Raw genomic sequence first — 19,952 nt, 5'->3', positions numbered from 1 at the left:
ATATATACAGATATTTTATTTTATTTGAGATAATTATGAAAAAAAAAAAAAAATCTTGTGTGTAAAAAATGTTTTCTTTTTTTCATAAAATATTTTGAAGCAATCAAAAAATATTATTAATTATACATTTCAAATCTATTTGAAAACTGAGTTGCAAAGTAATAAATTAATGTATATGTTTCCATTTATAGAACGACGACAGTATTCGTTGCAGATACACATAAAATTCTTTCAACATTTGGAAAACGTGTATTTCATGTCTTTTTGTAATGCTTTTGATCTTTAATTTTTTCTTCTAATTCACTGAGTATGCTTGGTACATGTTCGAGAAGTTGTTCGTCGGTGAGCTTAAAGTCCTCGTCAATCCATATGTGTCTCAATTTTATTAAAACTTGACTAAATAATTTATGGTTCGGCACGCGTTCTTTCATCATATAACCATTGATAGGAAATTTCGGAATTTTCCATTGTTCTAGTTCATCCAGAATTTTCATCGCGCCACGATATCTCAACACCTCCTTCACGTATTCTCGATAGACATCATATTTGTGTGTTTGTTGAGTGAAGATCAGTTTCTGATAGAGTTTTAACGGTTTCTCAGAAGGCTTGTACTCCCTATGCTGCACCAGGAATAACGCCAAGTCTCTTTCAGATCTGGACAGTTTCAATCTACTGTGCAGCGTCATTACCTCATCTTCGTTTTTCAACATCGACACTATTAAGGATATGGGCTTCAAAGTTACATTATTGGATGAGGCGCATTGATAAACGCTTTGAAAATTTTCTATGGCAGGTTCCTCGGGTAGACCGATATATTTGCTGCTGCCACATTCGAGTAGTTTCAGAGTCAATTCTAAGGCGAAATTGCCCATCAGAATCTTACTCCACTCGCTCCAGATTCTCTCGCCAGATATTTGTGACAGACCATCGATATTTTCTTTCATTGCCTTTATCGTAGCCTCATCGTGTTTATCAGGACTATCCATTATTCTTCCATAGAAACGGAAATACCTAGCGCAATTAAATGATGTGCAATGTAATAAGTTTTAAATATTGAATAAGTAACAATAAATGCATTTAATATTTGGTAAAAAATGCAAGACATATGTCATATTAAAATATTATATAATCATAGATAAATATGTATACCAATATATAAATACAACATACCTGAGAATTCGTAGATAATCTTCACGTATCCTAAGACTAGCGTCGCCTACAAAAACCACTCGTTTTTTCTTCAGATCCTCGTAACCGTAAAAATAATCGTACAATGTGCCATCGAGGCCAAGAAACATGGAATTAATAGTCAGATCTCGTCTATTTGCGTCCAGCTTCCAATCCTTTGTATATTCCACCTGCGCGTGCCGTCCATCAGTCAGAACGTCGATACGCAAAGTAGTAATTTCAAAGTTCTCCTTATCATTTATTCTCGCCGTTATCGTTCCATGCTTCTCCCCTTTCTCATTTATCATTCTGATCTCCTCTTTAGTGAACATATCCTTCATCTGCGGCGGTGTAGCATCGGTTGCGAAATCGAGATCCTTGGGCTGTTTACCCATGAGAATATCACGAACGGCGCCGCCGGCGATTCGTAATTCGTAATTATATCTCTTGAATAAATCCGCGAGGGTCTGCAATTCCGGTGTGAAAACGGAATGAAATTCCGGACAGTCTAACTTCATGATGACAGGATCGATTCTTGACAGCGGGTCGGTATTTCTAACCTTCGTCCAAGACTTTTGCACAGTTCTCCTTACCAATTTATATCTTCCTGTCTGAAACAATAATAAAAATAATCGTTATACTTGTCACATCTTTTTTTTGCATTTTATCTCTAGAATTATTCAAAGAAATCCGTCAGTATTTAAATCGACATTTAACATAACCTAACCTAACTTCGACGGTTTTTAATTTATCTATGCTGCGAAAGAACGATTGTCTTACTTACGATTTCGTGACGAAGGAGATTTGTTGTTCGCCGAGCTAATGCCCTTAACATAATTCGTACGCGTGTATTATACTTTTATACGTAAATCGCACGTGTTATCATACACACTCACATCTCGTGGCATTTCTAAAATTCAAACACTTTTTTTCTGGTATGCATCCAGTATCCAGTACGGCATATGCGTAGAAGTATTTGCTACAATCTTGCTAATTTTTTTTAAATATATGCTAGACGTATATTATAAGCGCACTTTCACTATTCATTTTTATATATATTGTGTCATTAGATACGAGAAAAGAAAATATTTGAAAAATTATAAAAAATACGAAACGGATGTGCAAATCTTTTATTTCTCGACGTAAAGTTAAATTCCCTTTAAATTTCAAATCCTCGAGCGCGAATTTTAAATATTTTTTTTTTTTTTTAATTTTCTTCACTATAGTATTCATGTGATGGGAGAATGTAAAAGGAAAGAAATGAAATTTAGAAAATTTTAATTGTTTGAAGACATAAGAGTTTAGTTCAGAAATGTTAGACTGCAGCAATAATATTATATGGTGAAATCATGAATGCATTTCAAAATCTCGCGCAATCTCTGCGACATTTATTCTGCAGTATGAATTAAATAAGCAAATTTGATAATATTAAACTCTTTATTCTCCTTTCGTTTATGTACATTACTATTTAGTACAAAAGAGAGTTCATACACACAAGAATTAACGAGTTTTTCTCGAACGTACCGAAGGACATGGATTTAACATCGTTTTACTGAATATTCTATGATAAAGTTCGTCACATATTTCGCTCAAATTCATCAGCCACAGTGTCATATCCATATACATATGTATATGTTCCAAAGAGGATGCAATTTCCGCTATTACGCATAAAAAGTATAAAACTTATCCACATAGTGTTTTGTACGACATGAGCATACAATTCGGTTGTAAAATGTACAACAGAATTTTACATGTTGTTAGCTAGCATTAAATATGTATGTGTATATTTATATAACACAACAATACTCTCCAATATTAAGATTTCCATAGAGAATGCCCGTTTTCATTATTAATATATACAATTGTTCCTTTAAAACATGAAATAGATGATCAGATTTTTTCTTTTTTTTTTTTTCTTTTTATTATGTTTTAGAATTAATTTTATATTTTTATCAGTTAAAGAAATACACCATATATTAATCTTTAAAACGGACATACACTGTATTCTGTTAAGACTTTTATATGCAAAAAAGTTTTAACCATAGCGCGTGCACGCTGTTTATAATATTTTACTATCGGCGTAAAAACTCACGATTGACGATTACATTTCTATTTCAACGCATTACACATTTTGCATTTTGAAACATCAAGTGCCTTTCAAAAAGTGGAGAATATTTTACGGTGATCGCATCCTATCTTCTTAGAAATACATGCACAGGTAAACATGCACACGTCTCATGTGCTCCTTTTAATACGGGTTTGTATTTTATTAGTATCATATCACTGCATGTGTATGTGCGCGAGTATGTGTGTGTGTGTGTGTGTGTAATGCAATAATATATAATTAATCATTACTTGAGCCGTGAATTATACAACCGTATTTGGTGCTTAACACGAGACGTAAATATGATTTACGGTATCCACAAGACAGTACATTCTTTTTTTTTCTTTGAAATATATAAATGAAACAAATTATAGAGAGAGATTTCGATGTTCTACAATTCTTTTGCAGCGTTAAAACGTAATATAAAAACATCCCTTTGGAATAGCAGACATGCAACTTGAGTCAAAGGCAAACACAAGCTAAAATCAGATTCACATACGAAGATGATGCTCTTGGGGCAATTTTATATATGATTTATATTTACATTGAATTTGTTGATCAATAAAAACATGTACATCATATGTATGTGTATGTGTGAAATCATCCGTTTACAGAGTATAAATAGTAACCAAGTTACCGTATCTATATCTTGCTTATTGAAATAAACTTGTATGAAAAAGACTTCCACAGGCCATATTTACTTATGTATAATAGTAAGTTTAAGAATCTATTAATTTTACAGTGCAGATGTTGTTTGGGAAAATACATAGCTGGCGATCTATTTTCTCTCCCGTATATAGCGATTCGAATTGCTCTCGAGTATTCTTCTGTTTTTCTCTGGATTACAATCTCACATTCTCTAAATATGACCTTATCGTACACTATTATATTTCCTAGTTTAAGGATCGTTGATCGAGATCTCCGAATCCGAATTTGGGAGGCACCGCAATAATGTACGGCCATATATTTTCGGACAAAGATCGTACACACACACACACACACATAGTCGAGCGCCTTCGCAAATATACGCGCGAACGTCGTGTTTAAACGTTAATATTTGTGGATATTAATAATAGCAATCACTCACACGAATCTTTACTTGCTCGATCGTTCATTCGTTCGTTCGTTCTTTCTCTCTCTCTCTCTCTCTCATATGTAAACAGATAAATAAAAATATTACGCTTATACAATTATAATGAATTATGTATGTACACACAATACATGTTGCGCTCGTCAATATATATGTATATGTATATACGTTGCTGATTCACTTACCACTCAGAAGATAGAATGTGTTTTAAGGTTTAAGAAGAGGCGCCTAACGATGAAGAAATTTCTAATGCGCTAGGATTGCCAATACGTGATCAACTCCATAGAGTCTTCCTACAAGTTTTGTTAAATGCAATTGTAAGAAAAGATAAAGATGATTCCATTAAAGATTAGTGTTGATTCCATTAACGAAATCGAACGAATGTGTAGATCAATATATTGATAGTTAAGCGCGAGATTATTTTCAATTTATTATGTAAAAAAATTTATATAATGTCATATTATTATAGTTATTTAATTGCTTTTATACTTTACTTACGTAGGTTTTGTTATCTTGGCAGAAGAAGTCTTCTTCTTGTTGTTTCGACACTTTCTTACATATGCTTCTATTAGATGCGCTATCTTTTTAGGGTTGATTTCGCCTGTTTTATTATGACATATCTGCAACATATAATTGAGATCTCTCTCGTCATCTGTGTTGTATGATTGGATCTAAATACATATTTAATTCTGTAATATTGTTTTTAATTGTCACAAGTTACAATGAATTTAATGTGTTCACACCTTAGGTACAGCTTTGCGCATGATATCTTTGTATTCTTCTTTTGTCACATGTTTTTTGGTGTAATGGGGTTTAAGAACTAATTTCACTTCCTCCACTACTCTCTCTTGTCGGTTTAGTTTCTTGAGAAACTGTAATGGTAAAAAAGCACAGGTTTCATATACTTTCGCATATTTAACACACATAAGATTTATGCAAAATTATACATTAATACCTTGTCCTTAACTTGCATTTCCACAGCAGAACTAGGTAGATCGTCCAGGATTTGGAGCTGATTTTCGTCCATACGTACGCCAACTTTGGGATTGGTAGCTGTAAAATACGCCATTTACATTGATAAAACTTGTAGCGAAAATCAAAATATTGAACTCGTAGCATTCGCTGTGGATAGAAATACATACACTTTTTCGTCTTTTCCTTGGTGACTTTTTTGCTTCTATTCTTGGTTGTAGTTTTGACGGGAGGCAATATTCCACCGAACAGTGCGTCGAAGGCGTCCTTCTTCTCCGCGCTCTTGTTAACCTTCGGCGTGGTTGTTTTAGTAGCGGCTGGTAACGGTGGTGCGTTTGCAACGGGCGAGTTATTGAAGTTGGCGGGGCTAGGAGGATCAAAGAGACCATCGCTCAGGGTCGACCCCGGTGAATACGGCGATGACATATCAACGACGTTGTCGTTCGTCATATCTATTGGCGCGTCGCTGCCGTTCTGACCTATCGTCGAACTGTTTTTACTCTGGGTAGATTTGGACGATCGTCCCATGGTGGATGACTTTGCAGAATTCGCGAATACATTAGGAAGCTGTGGCCTGTCGTTTGTACGTTGTTTCATCTGATTGCTCGGCGAGATACGATTAGACTGCAAAAGAAAAATTAGGGAAAAAGCCATCAACATAATACATTTTATTCAATTTAATTCATTGAATTAACTAAACTTTAAATAATTTTAGATTCTGTACCTGTAACAACGTTCTCTGCGTGGTATTAGTTGTGTTGGTATTGAAGCTTCTCTGCACCGCGGCCGCCACCGTTGCTAGCACAGGATTAATGGTAGCGAACGGATTGGCCGCCGATTGCACATTCGATTGTGGATTTTGCTGAGTCTTGGGAGGAGGGCTGTTGCACGATTGAGCTATATCAGTTTGATTCTCCGGCACAGGAGAAGACGCAGAGACGTCCCTCTGCGGCGATGGTCTCTTGATAGTCACCATTGATATTATCTTTGGTTTCTCAATCGGTTTCTCCTGATTGGGCTGATCCTGCTGTTGGTTCGGTTCATCCAATGGCAACGGAGTGTCCACTGTTCCGTCATGCTTTCTCGGCGAATTACGCTGCGCCCGATCGCGATCGTCGTTTGGCGTAGCTTCTTGACTCGCATCAGGTGTCGGAGATCGAGACTTGGTCGGGTCGAAAGGATCATATGCATCCGGCGAAGTTGGCGGAGACGTGGGTGGTTCAGGGGGTGTGTTGGGCCCGATCTTTAGACGTAGCTCCAGCTCCTCCTGTGCCCGCATCTCCAGCTCTTCCTCCACCCGCTCGTCTATCATCTCTTCTTCCTCTTCTTCCTCTTCTTCTTCTTCCTCTTCCTCCTCCAGCAGGGGATTTATTAAGGACGGTCTGAGATTGCTAGGTTGCTTGTTTATGGAGAACTTTATCTGCGGCTCCGGCGGCGTCTTTGGGCCCTGTGAGACAAACTGTTCGCGTGGCGGCGACGCCTGTGATGGCGGGCACTGCTCCGGTGAGGCAGCAAGCGCTTCCTGCGCTTGTTTGTCATCGTCGTCGCTCAGCACAATAACATCACGCGGTGATGGCGTTTGCTCACGGAACGGCGACTGGTCCAGATCGATGACAGCCACGGGTTTCTTCGTCGCCGCGATCTCCGCTGCTTTGGATTTCTTCTTCTTGTCCTTTTTCACTTTAGGCGACTTGGATCGTTTGTCCTTCGTTTTCTCCTTCTTCGATCGCTTCGCGGAAGGTACGGAGGACTCTGTCTGAACTGACTCTCTTCGTCGGCGTTTTATCGGTGGCACCAAAGGAATCGTTTGAGGCAATTCCGGCATATTTACCGGATTCGTCTCGTTATCCTTGTTAAAGCACACGCTTACTAGTATGTTATCACCGCTAGCGAATACTTCCTTGGATGGTGGCGGAGTTCTGTTGCGTTTGCTCTTCCGCCGCTTTTCAATCTCCTTGGACTTTCGGCTCTCTTTCCGGCGCTCTTTCTTCTTCTTCTTTATCGCTTCCTTGTTTGTCAGTATGACGGTCAAGTTCTTCGGCGATACGCTATTTAGCACGGGCGGTGGCGACCAGTTGCGCGACCCAATTTGCTCTTGTTGGATGTGCGGTGGCGTTTTAGATCTCGATCGCGACCAAGACGGTGTCCATTGCGCGCTCCATGAACGCTCGTGCTCTTCTCGCTCACGTGGAAATTGCTGTTCGTGGTCTACACTTTTCTCATTTAGCTGATCCCAATTTCTATTGCGATCCCGATCTCGCGAGATTGATCTACCCTTCGACCGGGATCGGCTGTGTATCTTCCTCTTGCTGTGTTTCTTTTCGCGCGACTTGGACGACATCCTCTTCGGCGACTTACTACGCGATCTCTTGCGATTCCTCGAGCGACTGCGTGACTTGTATTTCTTTATCTTATCCTTCCGTTTGTCGCGTGACCTCGACAACGATCGCCGGGTTCGTCGCCTAGGTGACAGCGACCGTTGTCGCTTACGCGACAGTGATCGCGATCGTCTTCGAGAAACCGAATGTCGCCTCGATAGAGATCGTCTACGCGAAACGGATCGTCTTCGCGAAGTCTTGCGTTTTGTACGGGATGATGACCTCTTGCGTGAGATTGAACGGCAAGATCTGGAATATGATCGACCGCGATCTCTCGACCAAGAGGACAATCGAAGACGAGATCTGCTCCTGGATCGTCCCTTCGAGTATGATCGACTCCGTCGATCCCTTGAGCCCGACCGAATCTTGTCCGACGAGCGGCTTCTGGATCTACTTCGCGACTTCTCCCTGATATCTCTACCGTACTCATCCTTTCTCGGTCGAGACGGTTTCTCGGCCACGATCTTCCTCACGTCGTATCGTGGAAGCTCCTTTCTCTTCTCCTTCTTCTTACCCACCTCCTTCGTTTTTTTCTTGGAAGACTTATCCTTATCTTTATCCTTCTCTTTCTCCTTCGACTTGGATCGTTTGTCCTTGTCGCGGTACGGTCTTTCCTTCGTGCTCTTCGAGAGCTTTTTCCACGAGACCAGATTATCCGACGAAATGTTTTCTTTGTTCTTTTCCGTACTTTCTTTGCTCTTTTCCTTCTTATCCTTCTTCTTCTTTCTCTTGCTGTCCTCTTCTTCTTTCTCTTCCTTGGATTTTTCGCGTTCCTTCGCGTTCAGTTTGCTCTCATCCGGTATTTCACCGTCCTCCATCTCCTTTTCTTTGCGTAACGCCAAGGCGTTTAATTCCTCTTCGAAATTTATCGCCTCATCGGTTTCGGAAATGGCCTCAGTGCCTAATTCCGCGTAACCCGCTGGCGGTGTCCTACAATCGTCGAGGTCGTCATTCGTCTTATCCTTCGTTGGGGTGATCGGCTCCAAACCGACCTCGAACGACGCCGCACGTCGCTCCGATGCATGCGCACCCTCATCCCTCACAGGTAACTCGTCTTTGCAAGGGGTATAAGCGCCATCCGAGTCCCAGTTGCTGTCGGCCGGCGCAGCCGGCTCGTCCTCCAACTTGTCCTTTTCTATCGGGAATTGCTCGATCTCGTCGTCCACCACCATCTCCGTCGAGAAGCTCGCCTTCTCCTGCCGCTGATCCGACGAATTCGGATCTTCATTAGGATCACTCGACGCTTTGTCATCATCATCCTTATCGTCGCAATCCATTTTAGCGAGTTTGTCACTACGGCTGCTCGGCGAACGATCATAATCTTCGCTACTTGACTCCCGCTCCTGCGAGTCGTCATCGCACGCGCTCGCTTCGCTTCGTAATACATCGCTCGAATGGCTCAATGCGGCTTTGCTCGTTGTTGCATTATCGCCTTCCAAATCCTGCGAGTTGCATTCTATATTCAGTTCGCCGTCATCCAACTTTCTTGGGGATAACCGAAAAGCGGACGACACTGTACTCTCTGCGACTGCAATGTTTTCATCTGCCGTCGCTGCTACTCGCGGTGACGTTTCCCGTTCGCTGTCTTCCTCTTCTTTCCTGCTGGGCGACGCGACATCGATACGTCTCGATTTCGTTTCGTCCGTCTTTGCAGCTTCCTCGTCAGATGAACTCTCCGAACCGAGCTCTTCGCTCTCGTGTTGACTAGGAAATTGGAGTGGTTTCTTCTTTTTAAGCGAGCTTGGCGTAGCGATTTCCGTCGAAATATTCTTTTCGTCCTCCTCTGCAAGTCGTGGTCCTATCAATTGGTTTATCGCTATCGACGATCTTATTGCCGTGGATTCCATTGTTGACTTGGATGGACTGACATTCTTGTCACCATCTCGTTCTTGCTGCTGCTGGTCGTCGATCGGCGGCACCACTGCCGCTGCTTTTTTCTGATGAAAACTCGCGTTCTGCGAGTTTACATTGTGATCGTCGGAGTGCAGCCCACTCAGCCGATTGTTTAGTCTCAATTTGTAGCCGATTTTGAAGGTAATCTTGCCACGGTGCGAATCGTGCGAAATTTTTTTCGGTGGTATCTTACTCAGAGTTTGTCGCTCTTTCTGGAGCGCCTCGAGATAAGGATCGGCAGGTTCTGGAGGCACGTCCGGTAGATCGCACGCTTGGATATCCCCCACGATTATATCATCATCGTCGGGGATATTAGGCGGTAACGGCGGCGGTTGAAGCGGTCCGAGCTGCTGCGATAGTTCCTGTTCCGTGTGTCTGGCCACATCCATAGTCTGCGACGAGTAAATGGAAAAATTCGGACAGTCTGACTGAGAGTCATTGTCGTCATCGTCATCGTACGCGGTGAGCCGAATGGGTTCCTGTGGCAGTTCTCTACTTTCAGCAGTCGTCGTAACGGCAACTGTTGGCATCGAAGGATAACTCGTGGTGGAACTCAATAATGACGCAACCGGCATCGGTATGTTACAACTATCCAGGTTGTTTCGCGATACTTGTACTTTCTCGAGCACCATCTTCTCATCTATCGAAGCAGCAGCAGCAGCATCGTCGTTGCTATCACTGTCGGCGGCGAATGGATCATACTTGTCACCGCTTGTCGGCAGATCTTTCGGCGTGTCTTCCTTATGACTGTCATCGATCACCAACTCCTGCTCGCTATCGTTGTCTTTGTCGCTTCTGGAGTTTTCCTCAAAATCTAACAAGCCGGACGGCGGTTCCGGTGGTGGCAACAGAATCATCGAACCGTTGCTATGAAGTTCCTCCTGTACCTCACAATCAGGCTTGGACGGCGGCTCGATATCGCAGTAAATGTCGCAGTCGTCGTTGTCCTGGCGCGTAGTAGTTGGCGCGGCTACAGGTTCCGGCACTACAATGCGATCATTCTGCTCGGGGGAGGACCGATAGTTTCGCGTCGTGTCCTCAGATAGATTGACCGAAGATAGGTTATTGTGCGTCGGCGGTTGCACGTTCAGGGGATCTGGCGGCGCGTTTGGCGGTGCGATGGGTAAACCACCGGCAGGCGGTATGCTCAATGAAGGCGGCCTGGGCCTGGGAAATCGATCCGTTGCGTGCGGAAACGGCGGTCTGGATTCAAAACCGCTGCTACCACCGTCCGTATAATTAAACGGTCGCTCAATGGGCGGAGGTGGCGGCGGCGGAAAACGCAACCGCTCGTTTCGGAAATGCTGCGGATTACGGCTGCGGAACGGCGGCGGCGGCGCGTGGGCACCAAACATGGGTGGTCCGCCGCAGTGCTCGAAATTGAGATTGTAGAACGGCGGCGGACCAAAGTCGCGGTTCCCGAAGTTGTCCCGCGGGCCGCCACTGCCGGTTCCGCCGCTGTAGCTGTGTCTACCGCCTGGCGGTAGCGAATCGCGACCGCTGCCGTAGCTTTGCCCTCCGTGGCCTCCGTGTCGGCCACTGTTGTCGCGGCCATAGCCACCCCGGAAGTTGCCCCGATTGCCGCCACCACCACCGCCACTGCCGCCGCAGGGATTATTGTACATTGGCGCCTGTGTTATATCACTGGGATTGACATTAGATAGATCCAGCGGTGTGTCTACCACCTTCAAATGATTCGCCTCTTTGCGCCGCGTAACCTTTTCTTCATCGTGCTTCTCCTTCTTCGGACTTTCATTGTTATTGATGCTGTGTTTATTCTCCTTATCAGGATTATTCACCACCAGTGTACCATCGGCCTTCAGGATCACATCGTCCTTCTTCTTGGTCGAATGCCACAACTCTTGATTGTTCATTATGCTACTCAACAGATCCATCGCGCTCGCATTCTCTATTTCATCGATCGGATTGGCGATAGTTTTTAAAATAGTGCGACGTCTGATCGATGGTACTGCCGATCGTCGCTGTCGTACATTTATCAGTGGACCGTTTCCAATGGAATATTCATTGTCGTCGTCCGACCTAATTGAACAGACATTAGTTGAAATTCACCGAGATATTCAACTGAAAGATTACTTTATTTATTTGTATATATGCAATGTTTTTTTCTAAAATATAATTTGTGAACAATAGAAAGAATTCAACATTACATAGCATATTTTCATATAAATACATTTTGCATATAATCAAAAAATAGCTTGCGCACTATGCAAGATATAATATTATTAAAATCAAATGTAAATGGTTGTTGCAACACTTTCTATAATATAAGTACATAGAATAGAATCAATCGCTTACCCAGGTGGACTGTAATCTATTCCCAGATTATTCCCAAAAAGACTGACTTGGGGTATACCGGCGCTATATCTGGCGTTTATGAGAGCGCTTTTCTCAGGAATAGAAATATTATTTTTCATGGTAGGTACAAACTGCGGCACTTTTGGCTTCTGTATACCAAGTGTGGAGGCCAATCTTCTTTTTACTGTATGTTTACTAGCCAGCATAGATGCTACAGTACGCACTCGTCGTTTGTGTTTTCTCCTCTGGTAAAATAATATAGTAATCTTATGTTCTTTTACAAAGATCATATGAAATATGACAGGCAACATTTCTATTTAATATAAAATTGTGTATAAAAAGCGTCAAGCAACAAGAAAAAAAAGAAACATAGCATTCTCTTCAGCAATCTTTGATTTGATGAGAAGTTATTATAGGATAAATTAATAAGTTAGTAAAAAAAAGTAAGCAATTAATAGATTTTATTATACTATATCATATATATTTGTATTATAATTTTCAGAAAGGGTATATAAGCTTCTATGTGTAAGTTATTTATTTTGAAAGCAAGAGAATGAAAAGTTTTATAGTTTTACTGAAATAGATATATCGAATAATTTTGTAAATTCATTGTTCTTCAAATTTTTTTATTTAATTATTATTTTTATTACCCTCGACATAAATAATTGCATTTTTCTTCAAGATAGTGCTTCTCTCTTGTATATGATTCAATCAGTTAGCGTGTATAAATATATATTTCAAGACTTTTTATAACACAGTATACTCTTATTTATTTATATAATTAATGTATTTATAATATATTTTATTCTTGGGATTTTATAGTATATTAAAATATATCATATAAGTAAATAAACCACACTGATATTATAAAATAAAAAATAACTCGCATAATTTTAATCTTAAAATACAATTGTGTGACACTCTACTGAAGTTTTTTAAGATTTTGGCATATCAATATGATAAAGTTATTTAAGCAAAATTAAGAAAAAAAACCAAGTGCATCTAGTGGGAAAATCGTTTTATTTATATAAATTAAGAACAATGAGTTACAATCGAAAAATCTAATTCAATTGAGTCATGTTACGAAGGTGGCATAAAGTATGGTCAGGAAATACAGTAATAATCGGATAGTGTGGGTCGGAAGTCCAAGATGATGAACATTTAATAATGAGACATGATAGAGTTGCCAGATGACATATATTCCAATCTGAAGAAAGATCTATACATGTCATATAATGTAACAGAAAAATATAAGTTGCATAAGAACGCATTTATTAATTGCATTGTTATGATTAGAATTAGATAAAATAATAGCTATAGTATAGTTTGGAAAAATTTTAAATTATATATGTATCTGGCAATCCCCACTCGAGCATGAATGTTATGTGTTAAGCTATAATTCTACATTTGAGGAGAAATTAGCGATATACCTTGCGCGTTTTCTTTGTTCTTTTCTTACACTTCCTCCTCGATGTGGATGATGCGACTTTGACATATGTTACTATCTCCTCCTCTTCGCCATCATCGTTCAATTCTGTGATTCGCACCTCTCGAACTACATTACTGCTGTTTCTCTTGGAGTTTTGCATGACCTTCCTTTTTTTTCTTTTCGTTGTTTTAGTCTTGGATTTTTTGTTCGAGCGTGTAGACGAAGAAGCATTACCCTCTAAACTAGTGTTTGGAGAACGACTTCGACTATTGTCACCAATCGAATCGAGGCCAGACGAAGTAGATGGCATATTCGGATCGATAAGTTGCTCGGGAATGTCTGCTGGAGTGTGATCGTGCACTTCGCGGGCGCGATTGCGAAGGTATCTACCAGGTACGTACGTACGATCATTATCAACATCGCGAATATGAGGAAATATTCTACGAAATATGCCTAAGCCACTATCGTTTCCGAATTGAAGAATACGCCGACCGGGACGTCGTGACATCATAAGAGTTGGCAAAAAGTGTGTTACAAACTGCAAACATAAATAAGAAAGGGATTTAATATGCTTTTGTTGATTATACACTTAATTTTTAAAATAAGTTCTTTTATGTATCATTCATCAGAGCATTACATCGCAATCTATAAATTATTTTTGCTTTGTAGAATGTATAAATTATATAATATAGTAATATCTATAGATAGAAAAAATTAAAAATTTTGTAGATTAAATTTAATAGATAAATTTTATAGATATTCTTCAAGTATGAATAGAAAAGTTCTCTCTTACCACTCTATCATTTGTTCGATTCGTACAATCTGGGCAAAACCATTCCTCTATAGGAACTGCAGTCATTGGAGGTGTTAAACATTCCAAATGGTAGCCACGATCACAACTGTCACAAAGTAACATTCGATCTTCCCTGTCACTTTGATGACACACTTCACAAAATGTTGGATCATCTGGTGCTTGATTTTCAATACGTGGTACGATTTCTATTGGTACATGTTTTATGATCTGGAATAAATAGATAGGAGAAATGTATATTACAATTGCAATGAACCAATTTGCTAGAACTTATTTATTCTATCTTTTTACCGACAAAAAAATCTGTACAGTTTTTCACATTACTCATATTAATATTTTTGAATTTTGCAGTACTGGATAACAAACTTTTCATAATTGAAAATATATATATATATATACATATATATTTCTATATAAATAATAGTGAGCGTATTACCTTGCCTCCGAGATTATCTCTAACATGGATGACGGTGAAAGATTGACGATCCACAGGACAAGTGTTAATATTTTTACTCCATTCCAATAAACAATCTAAACAAAAGCAGTGGTCACAAGCAGATGGTGTACCAACTTGCTGTTTTCTAAATGGCAGTAGGCATATAGGACATTTCTCCGAATGTTCATCATTGCTATCAGAGTGGACATCGGCATTGGATGATGAGGAAGGACCAGGTTTACCAGCTTCCTCCCTCTTTATTTTAGATAAAACTTTATGCTTAGCATTGTGTTTCTTACAGTCTTCGTTCAATTCATCAGAGCTATTCCAATCGCTTTGCCATTCGGATGTGCTACTACTATCTGTAACATACATAATATAGGATGTTTTGTAGTAAATAGTTTGTAGATAATATTAGATTTATAGTGGTAATATAGTGAACTTAATATCAATTTTAAGATCAATAACATACTAACCACTCTGAGTGGATTTGCTTGCCTCTGATGCGCTACTATCATAATTAGATTCATCCTCACTAATAACTCTCTGCAATAGGAAAATTTCAATAAAAACACATGTGATTATTATAATAAATTTAATTAAATATTTGTGTAAAAATATAATAGAATAATAATACTTACATGGTTTTGTCGTCTAATCACAGGTTTAGGTACATCACTATCGTCACTGCTACTTTCCTCTGATGACTCTTTAATGACTCTCTGGAATAATAATATAATAATTATTTCAAAAAATTGTAGAAACTTATTGTTTTATATGTAAATTTTACATGTTAATATATCTATTAGTATCATAATTTTTTGTTACAATATATTTATTATTTACATTAAATAAAAAAAAAGTAGGCAAATAAAAGTTCTTGTTATTCTATTAAGCAAAATTTAAATTTAGAAGGAATTTCAAAATAAAATGATTTCAATATATCAATAATAAAGACTTTTATACATACATATATCTTCTTTTTCCTCCGAGTTATATCAATAAAAGAGTCATCGCTGCTATCACTGTCACTTATGACAATTTTCTTGCGTTTGTGAGTATGACGACGTACCAGACAAGTATAATCACTGTCACTTGACATCTTAACTTTTCCTAAAATTCATACCCACTGCATTTCTGCTATAAATCTGCAAAGCAAAATTTAAATTTAGAAGGAATTTCAAAATAAAATGATTTCAATATATCAATAATAAAGACTTTTATACATACATATATCTTCTTTTTCCTCCGAGTTATATCAATAAAAGAGTCATCGCTGCTATCACTGTCACTTATGACAATTTTCTTGCGTTTGTGAGTATGACGACGTACCAGACAAGTATAATCACTGTCACTTGACATCTTAACTTTTCCTAAAATTCATACCCACTGCATTTCTGCTATAAATCTGCAAACAGAAATTTCGTAATATAAATATAATATATAAAATCTCAATTTACATATCTATTACTTTTCTTAATCTACATAAAGTTATTATTATATAGCCATAGTTTACATTATTTATTTTTATCAGCTTCAAATTACAAACAATTGTTATGCCCTTATTTCTCAATTATTAGGACAAAAGATAAATTTTCTGAGACGACACGTTGGTCCAAGCAGGATTGAAGAATCCACACGGAAATTATTCTCTAGTCCTTCATTTACTTCGCTCGCGGCACGAATCTCTAATATCTGCGAAATAATCGAATGATGAATTACTTGCTACTGCGCGCTGCGGTCCGTTCGTCTCGTGCACAAATCGCTTGGCGATTCCGCGCCGCTCTCACCGATTGTCGACGATAATTCGCGCGATTTCGCGAGACGATTCGTCTAATCCGATGGGATCGTTCGTATTTTACGCGACACAATAAGCTAGCAAACGACACGGTACAGAATCTTGACGCTTGTCGATTCCCGTTCTGCCTTTCCCTTCTTCACGGTTCGTTCCCGAGAAAAGTCGCACACTCGTGGACCGCGCACACCGGTGGCACGCGGACGCTCGGCGTCAATCTCCCGATTTTCTCGAGCGAACAAACGGCTCGAGCTGTTCGCGTTTAGGAAGCTGCCCCGCGATGTCTTGCCTTGACAGCACCCCCGAAAAGGTACGCGTTCTATCGCGAGACTGCGGACATCTTGAATCGCGGACGCCGTGGTGTGCGCTGTGTGTGTATAGGCGACGTTGCGTCACTTCCTGTTTCGCGACGATCGCACAGCGAAATTTACTGCTCGCGTTGGCAGAATTTCGATTTTACGATTGGTTATGTCGGCGCAATTCGATAGCCGATGATAGCCGATGGGTAGGACGCGACGAGACCGAGGAACTATTCGGCAAATGTCGCACGTAGTAGTATCGGCCGGAAGCGAGCGTGCCGTTGATTTGACAAGACGCAAATTCGATTGCTCGCGCAATTTCGACGGATGCGTAAAGATTCTCTGGGAAACGCGTCTTTATTCGCGCCCGAATCCTTTCTCTCACGATCTCTTACCGGGTGTTCTAAATATCTCGAAGCAGCGAAACAAACGCGAAGGAGGAGAATGAAGACCGTAATCGGTCCTCCTATTTTCCCGCGCGAATGTTTTATCATCTTCGTGAGCAGATGTTCGGAGGATCTATTCGAATAGATTTGTATATAGCTTCCTAAAATATAAATATCAACACATTGTATAATAATATATATTCCTTATATCCATCAAGATGCGATACCTGATAAGAGAATATAAATATTGGATTACGTTCAAAGATCTATTCATCGGAGTAGCATTTGATTGATTAGGATAAAAAAATTTCTGTCTTGACTGGTTTATAAAATGCTACTTTATTCAACTAGTAGATTTTTCAATGCAATCCTAGAATTTTTTTTCATACCGAGTTTTTCAGCAAGAAAAGATGATGTCACGCAATTGGTTATCAAATAGAGAATTTTTTAAGTTTAAAAAATTTTTTTTATTTTATAGCCAATCGTGTGACATTGTATTTATGTGTATTTCTTACTGAAAAGCTTCTAAAAATAAATATTTTTCTCTATGAAACAACGTCCGCTATTGGATATCTGTGTCAGTTATTTTGCGGACTGTGATTGGTTGATCTTCTCGCATATATTTCGTGTATATGACTATGCCAACTACATAAATACATCGTATATGGATTAGCCTTTAGTCGCGGAGGGCGTTACTGTCTCTTGCCGTTTCCTTTTCGTTTTCTATTCTAGCGGACATCGTTGCCGTTTGAGAAAATCCGCCAAGATGGGTCGTATGCACTCACATGGGTAACGATATGTTTATTTCGTCGCTAAAATTGTTTATTCGCGACATTGTTCTTTCGAATTTTGTTGCGATGCGAAAATTTTGACGACACCATCGCGCCGAAACGAAGTACACGTTTCGGCGACCATGTGTTTGTAACTTTATTTTCCACCTTTCGCGCATAAGTAAATCTTTATTCTTCGATTTATCAGCTCCGTTACATATAATCGTCAAATATATTAGTAATCTCAATTTTTCGAGGCAATGTAGCTCCTATAAATTAAGTATGCCAGTTTTTAGAGTACGTAAGCTTTCATACGTATGTGTGTGTGTAACACAGTTTCAATGTATAATCTCAATTTTTCGAGGCAATGTAGCTCCTATAAATTAAGTATGCCAGTTTTTAGAGTACGTAAGCTTTCATACATATGTGTGTGTGTGTAACACAGTTTCAATGTGTGTATATATATGATACCATATTATGGCGTCAATTTATCCGACAGCATAAGGCTTGAAAAATTGCATTTTTTTTTATAAATATAAGTACACACATATTGATTTTAGATTAAATTAAATTAATGCATTATGTTGTATATATACACACGCACACACTTGTGTATAAATTATATTTTATTATAAATATCATGAGAGAGAGAGAGAGAAGGCAAATGTAATAAACATTCTCGATCTCTTTGTTCAATTTTATTAAAACAGATTCATGAGAGGAATCTCATCTCTAATATTTTTTATGTATTAATATTACAGATATCCATAAAAAAATACTATTATAACACAACTATATTAAAAATATCTATATGCTAAATTAAATTAAAGCTAATACATTTATTATTTTTTTTTTTTAGAAAGGGTATATCCCAGTCGGCGCTTCCTTACCGCCGAAGTGTGCCAACCTGGTTGAAGTTGACACCAGAAGACTGCAAGGAACTTATTTATAAACTAGCAAAGAAAGGACACACGCCGTCTCAAATTGGTAATATTAATAACATATTTATATTATTTAATAATATATACGTGTCTTATTAATTTAACGAGGTTAATACATGTGAAAGCAAACTGTTCAAGGGATCTTGAATTGGATCTCTTTAGAAAGACAAGTTGCAGGAATATAATTTAGTGGTGTTTGATGTGAATATGATAACTTGTCATTTCATGATAGGTAACCACTAGACACTTATATATTATTGAAATGAAATTATTATGAAATTAAATCATTAAAATAAAAAAAATTTGTATTGCATATTTATAGGTGTCATACTTCGTGACTCGCACGGTGTGGCCCAAGTGCGCTTCCGTACAGGAAACAAGATCCTGCGCATTGTGAAAAGCATTGGCTTGGCCCCAGATCTGCCGGAAGATTTATATTATCTGATCAAAAAGGCAGTCGCTGTTCGTAAACACTTGGAGCGTAATCGTAAAGATAAGGACAGTAAATTCCGTTTGATTCTTGTCGAATCGAGAATTCACAGGCTAGCACGTTACTACAAAGCAAAAGGATCTTTGCCGCCGAATTGGAAATACGAAAGTTCGACGGCCAGTGCTCTCGTAGCCTAATCTTTATTGTATTTACTATATGCTTAAATAAATCTTTGGAAACACTGACCTGCTTTCCTATAATTCGTAAGTGTTGATATTATATTTATATATAAGATTATGACACAAGAAATATAAAATAAAGTTGATACAGTATTAATTAAAATACAAAAAAAAATTTCCGATTGCTTTTAGAAGCATGGTCGATTACATAAAGCGCCAAATTTTAACAAATTGCCAATTTGTTTTATACAATGCCTGCTTTAATTAAGCAGGAGTTGTATAAAAAATATATTTGTGTTAAATCATGACACAATCATTAATTTCTTTGTCAATTGAAAATAGCGCATATAATGATAAATGTACAATTAATATATTTTAATGCATATTTTTCTAACAATGAGAGAAAAAATTTGTGAAAAAATATCAAAATTTTTTATCTATATTATTGGAGCAACATTGCGAAGAAATTCTTGAGTATTTCATATTTAAGAAAGACAATATATGGTATTCTTCGCGCTATCGATTTTTGTACCAAATGAGAGAAGATAAATTATAA

General features: G+C 38.7%; 3 protein-coding genes across 7 annotated transcripts; 1 reads left to right on the top strand and 2 right to left on the bottom strand.

The window, feature by feature from the left end:
• Window positions 1-29: 29 nt before the first annotated feature.
• Window positions 30-2,254, bottom strand: LOC115235800 (CCA tRNA nucleotidyltransferase 1, mitochondrial). 3 transcript variants are annotated; one of them, XM_029807797.1, is made up of 3 exons: window positions 1,952-2,254; window positions 1,171-1,778; window positions 30-1,011 (listed from the first exon to the last, which is right to left on the bottom strand). In XM_029807797.1, the coding sequence occupies exons 1-3, from the start codon at window positions 2,000-2,002 to the stop codon at window positions 255-257; spliced, it is 1,416 nt and encodes a 471-aa protein (XP_029663657.1). In that variant the 5' UTR covers window positions 2,003-2,254; the 3' UTR covers window positions 30-254. The 3 variants fall into 3 exon arrangements, with proteins under 3 accessions (XP_029663657.1, XP_029663658.1, XP_029663659.1); XM_029807798.1 differs by having other exon boundaries at window positions 1,948-2,242; XM_029807799.1 differs by having other exon boundaries at window positions 1,171-1,774; window positions 1,952-2,242.
• A 331-nt stretch (window positions 2,255-2,585) lies between these two features.
• On the bottom strand, window positions 2,586-16,349 carry LOC115235786 (serine/arginine repetitive matrix protein 2). Of its 3 annotated transcripts, none has more exons than XM_029807769.1 (14): window positions 16,319-16,349; window positions 15,827-16,004; window positions 15,238-15,318; window positions 15,073-15,142; window positions 14,597-14,958; window positions 14,143-14,370; window positions 13,351-13,887; window positions 11,921-12,165; window positions 6,058-11,644; window positions 5,504-5,957; window positions 5,317-5,414; window positions 5,105-5,233; window positions 4,860-4,981; window positions 2,586-4,654 (listed from the first exon to the last, which is right to left on the bottom strand). In XM_029807769.1, the coding sequence occupies exons 2-14, from the start codon at window positions 15,956-15,958 to the stop codon at window positions 4,636-4,638; spliced, it is 8,064 nt and encodes a 2,687-aa protein (XP_029663629.1). In that variant the 5' UTR covers window positions 15,959-16,004; window positions 16,319-16,349; the 3' UTR covers window positions 2,586-4,635. The 3 variants fall into 3 exon arrangements, with proteins under 3 accessions (XP_029663629.1, XP_029663630.1, XP_029663631.1); XM_029807770.1 differs by lacking the exon at window positions 16,319-16,349 and adding an exon at window positions 16,113-16,294; XM_029807771.1 differs by lacking the exons at window positions 15,827-16,004; window positions 16,319-16,349 and adding an exon at window positions 15,567-15,742.
• Window positions 16,350-17,728: 1,379 nt separating this feature from the next.
• On the top strand, window positions 17,729-19,477 carry LOC115235772 (40S ribosomal protein S13-like). The gene is made up of 3 exons (XM_029807741.1): window positions 17,729-17,865; window positions 18,706-18,833; window positions 19,110-19,477. The coding sequence occupies exons 1-3, from the start codon at window positions 17,843-17,845 to the stop codon at window positions 19,412-19,414; spliced, it is 456 nt and encodes a 151-aa protein (XP_029663601.1). The 5' UTR covers window positions 17,729-17,842; the 3' UTR covers window positions 19,415-19,477.
• The last annotated feature ends 475 nt before the right edge of the window (window positions 19,478-19,952 follow it).

The sequence above is a fragment of the Formica exsecta genome, unplaced genomic scaffold, assembly GCF_003651465.1.
Source record: "Formica exsecta isolate Colony F162 unplaced genomic scaffold, ASM365146v1 scaffold235, whole genome shotgun sequence".
In the NCBI taxonomy this organism is placed as follows: domain Eukaryota; kingdom Metazoa; phylum Arthropoda; class Insecta; order Hymenoptera; family Formicidae; genus Formica; species Formica exsecta.
This window is presented reverse-complemented; position numbering and strand designations above follow the sequence as displayed.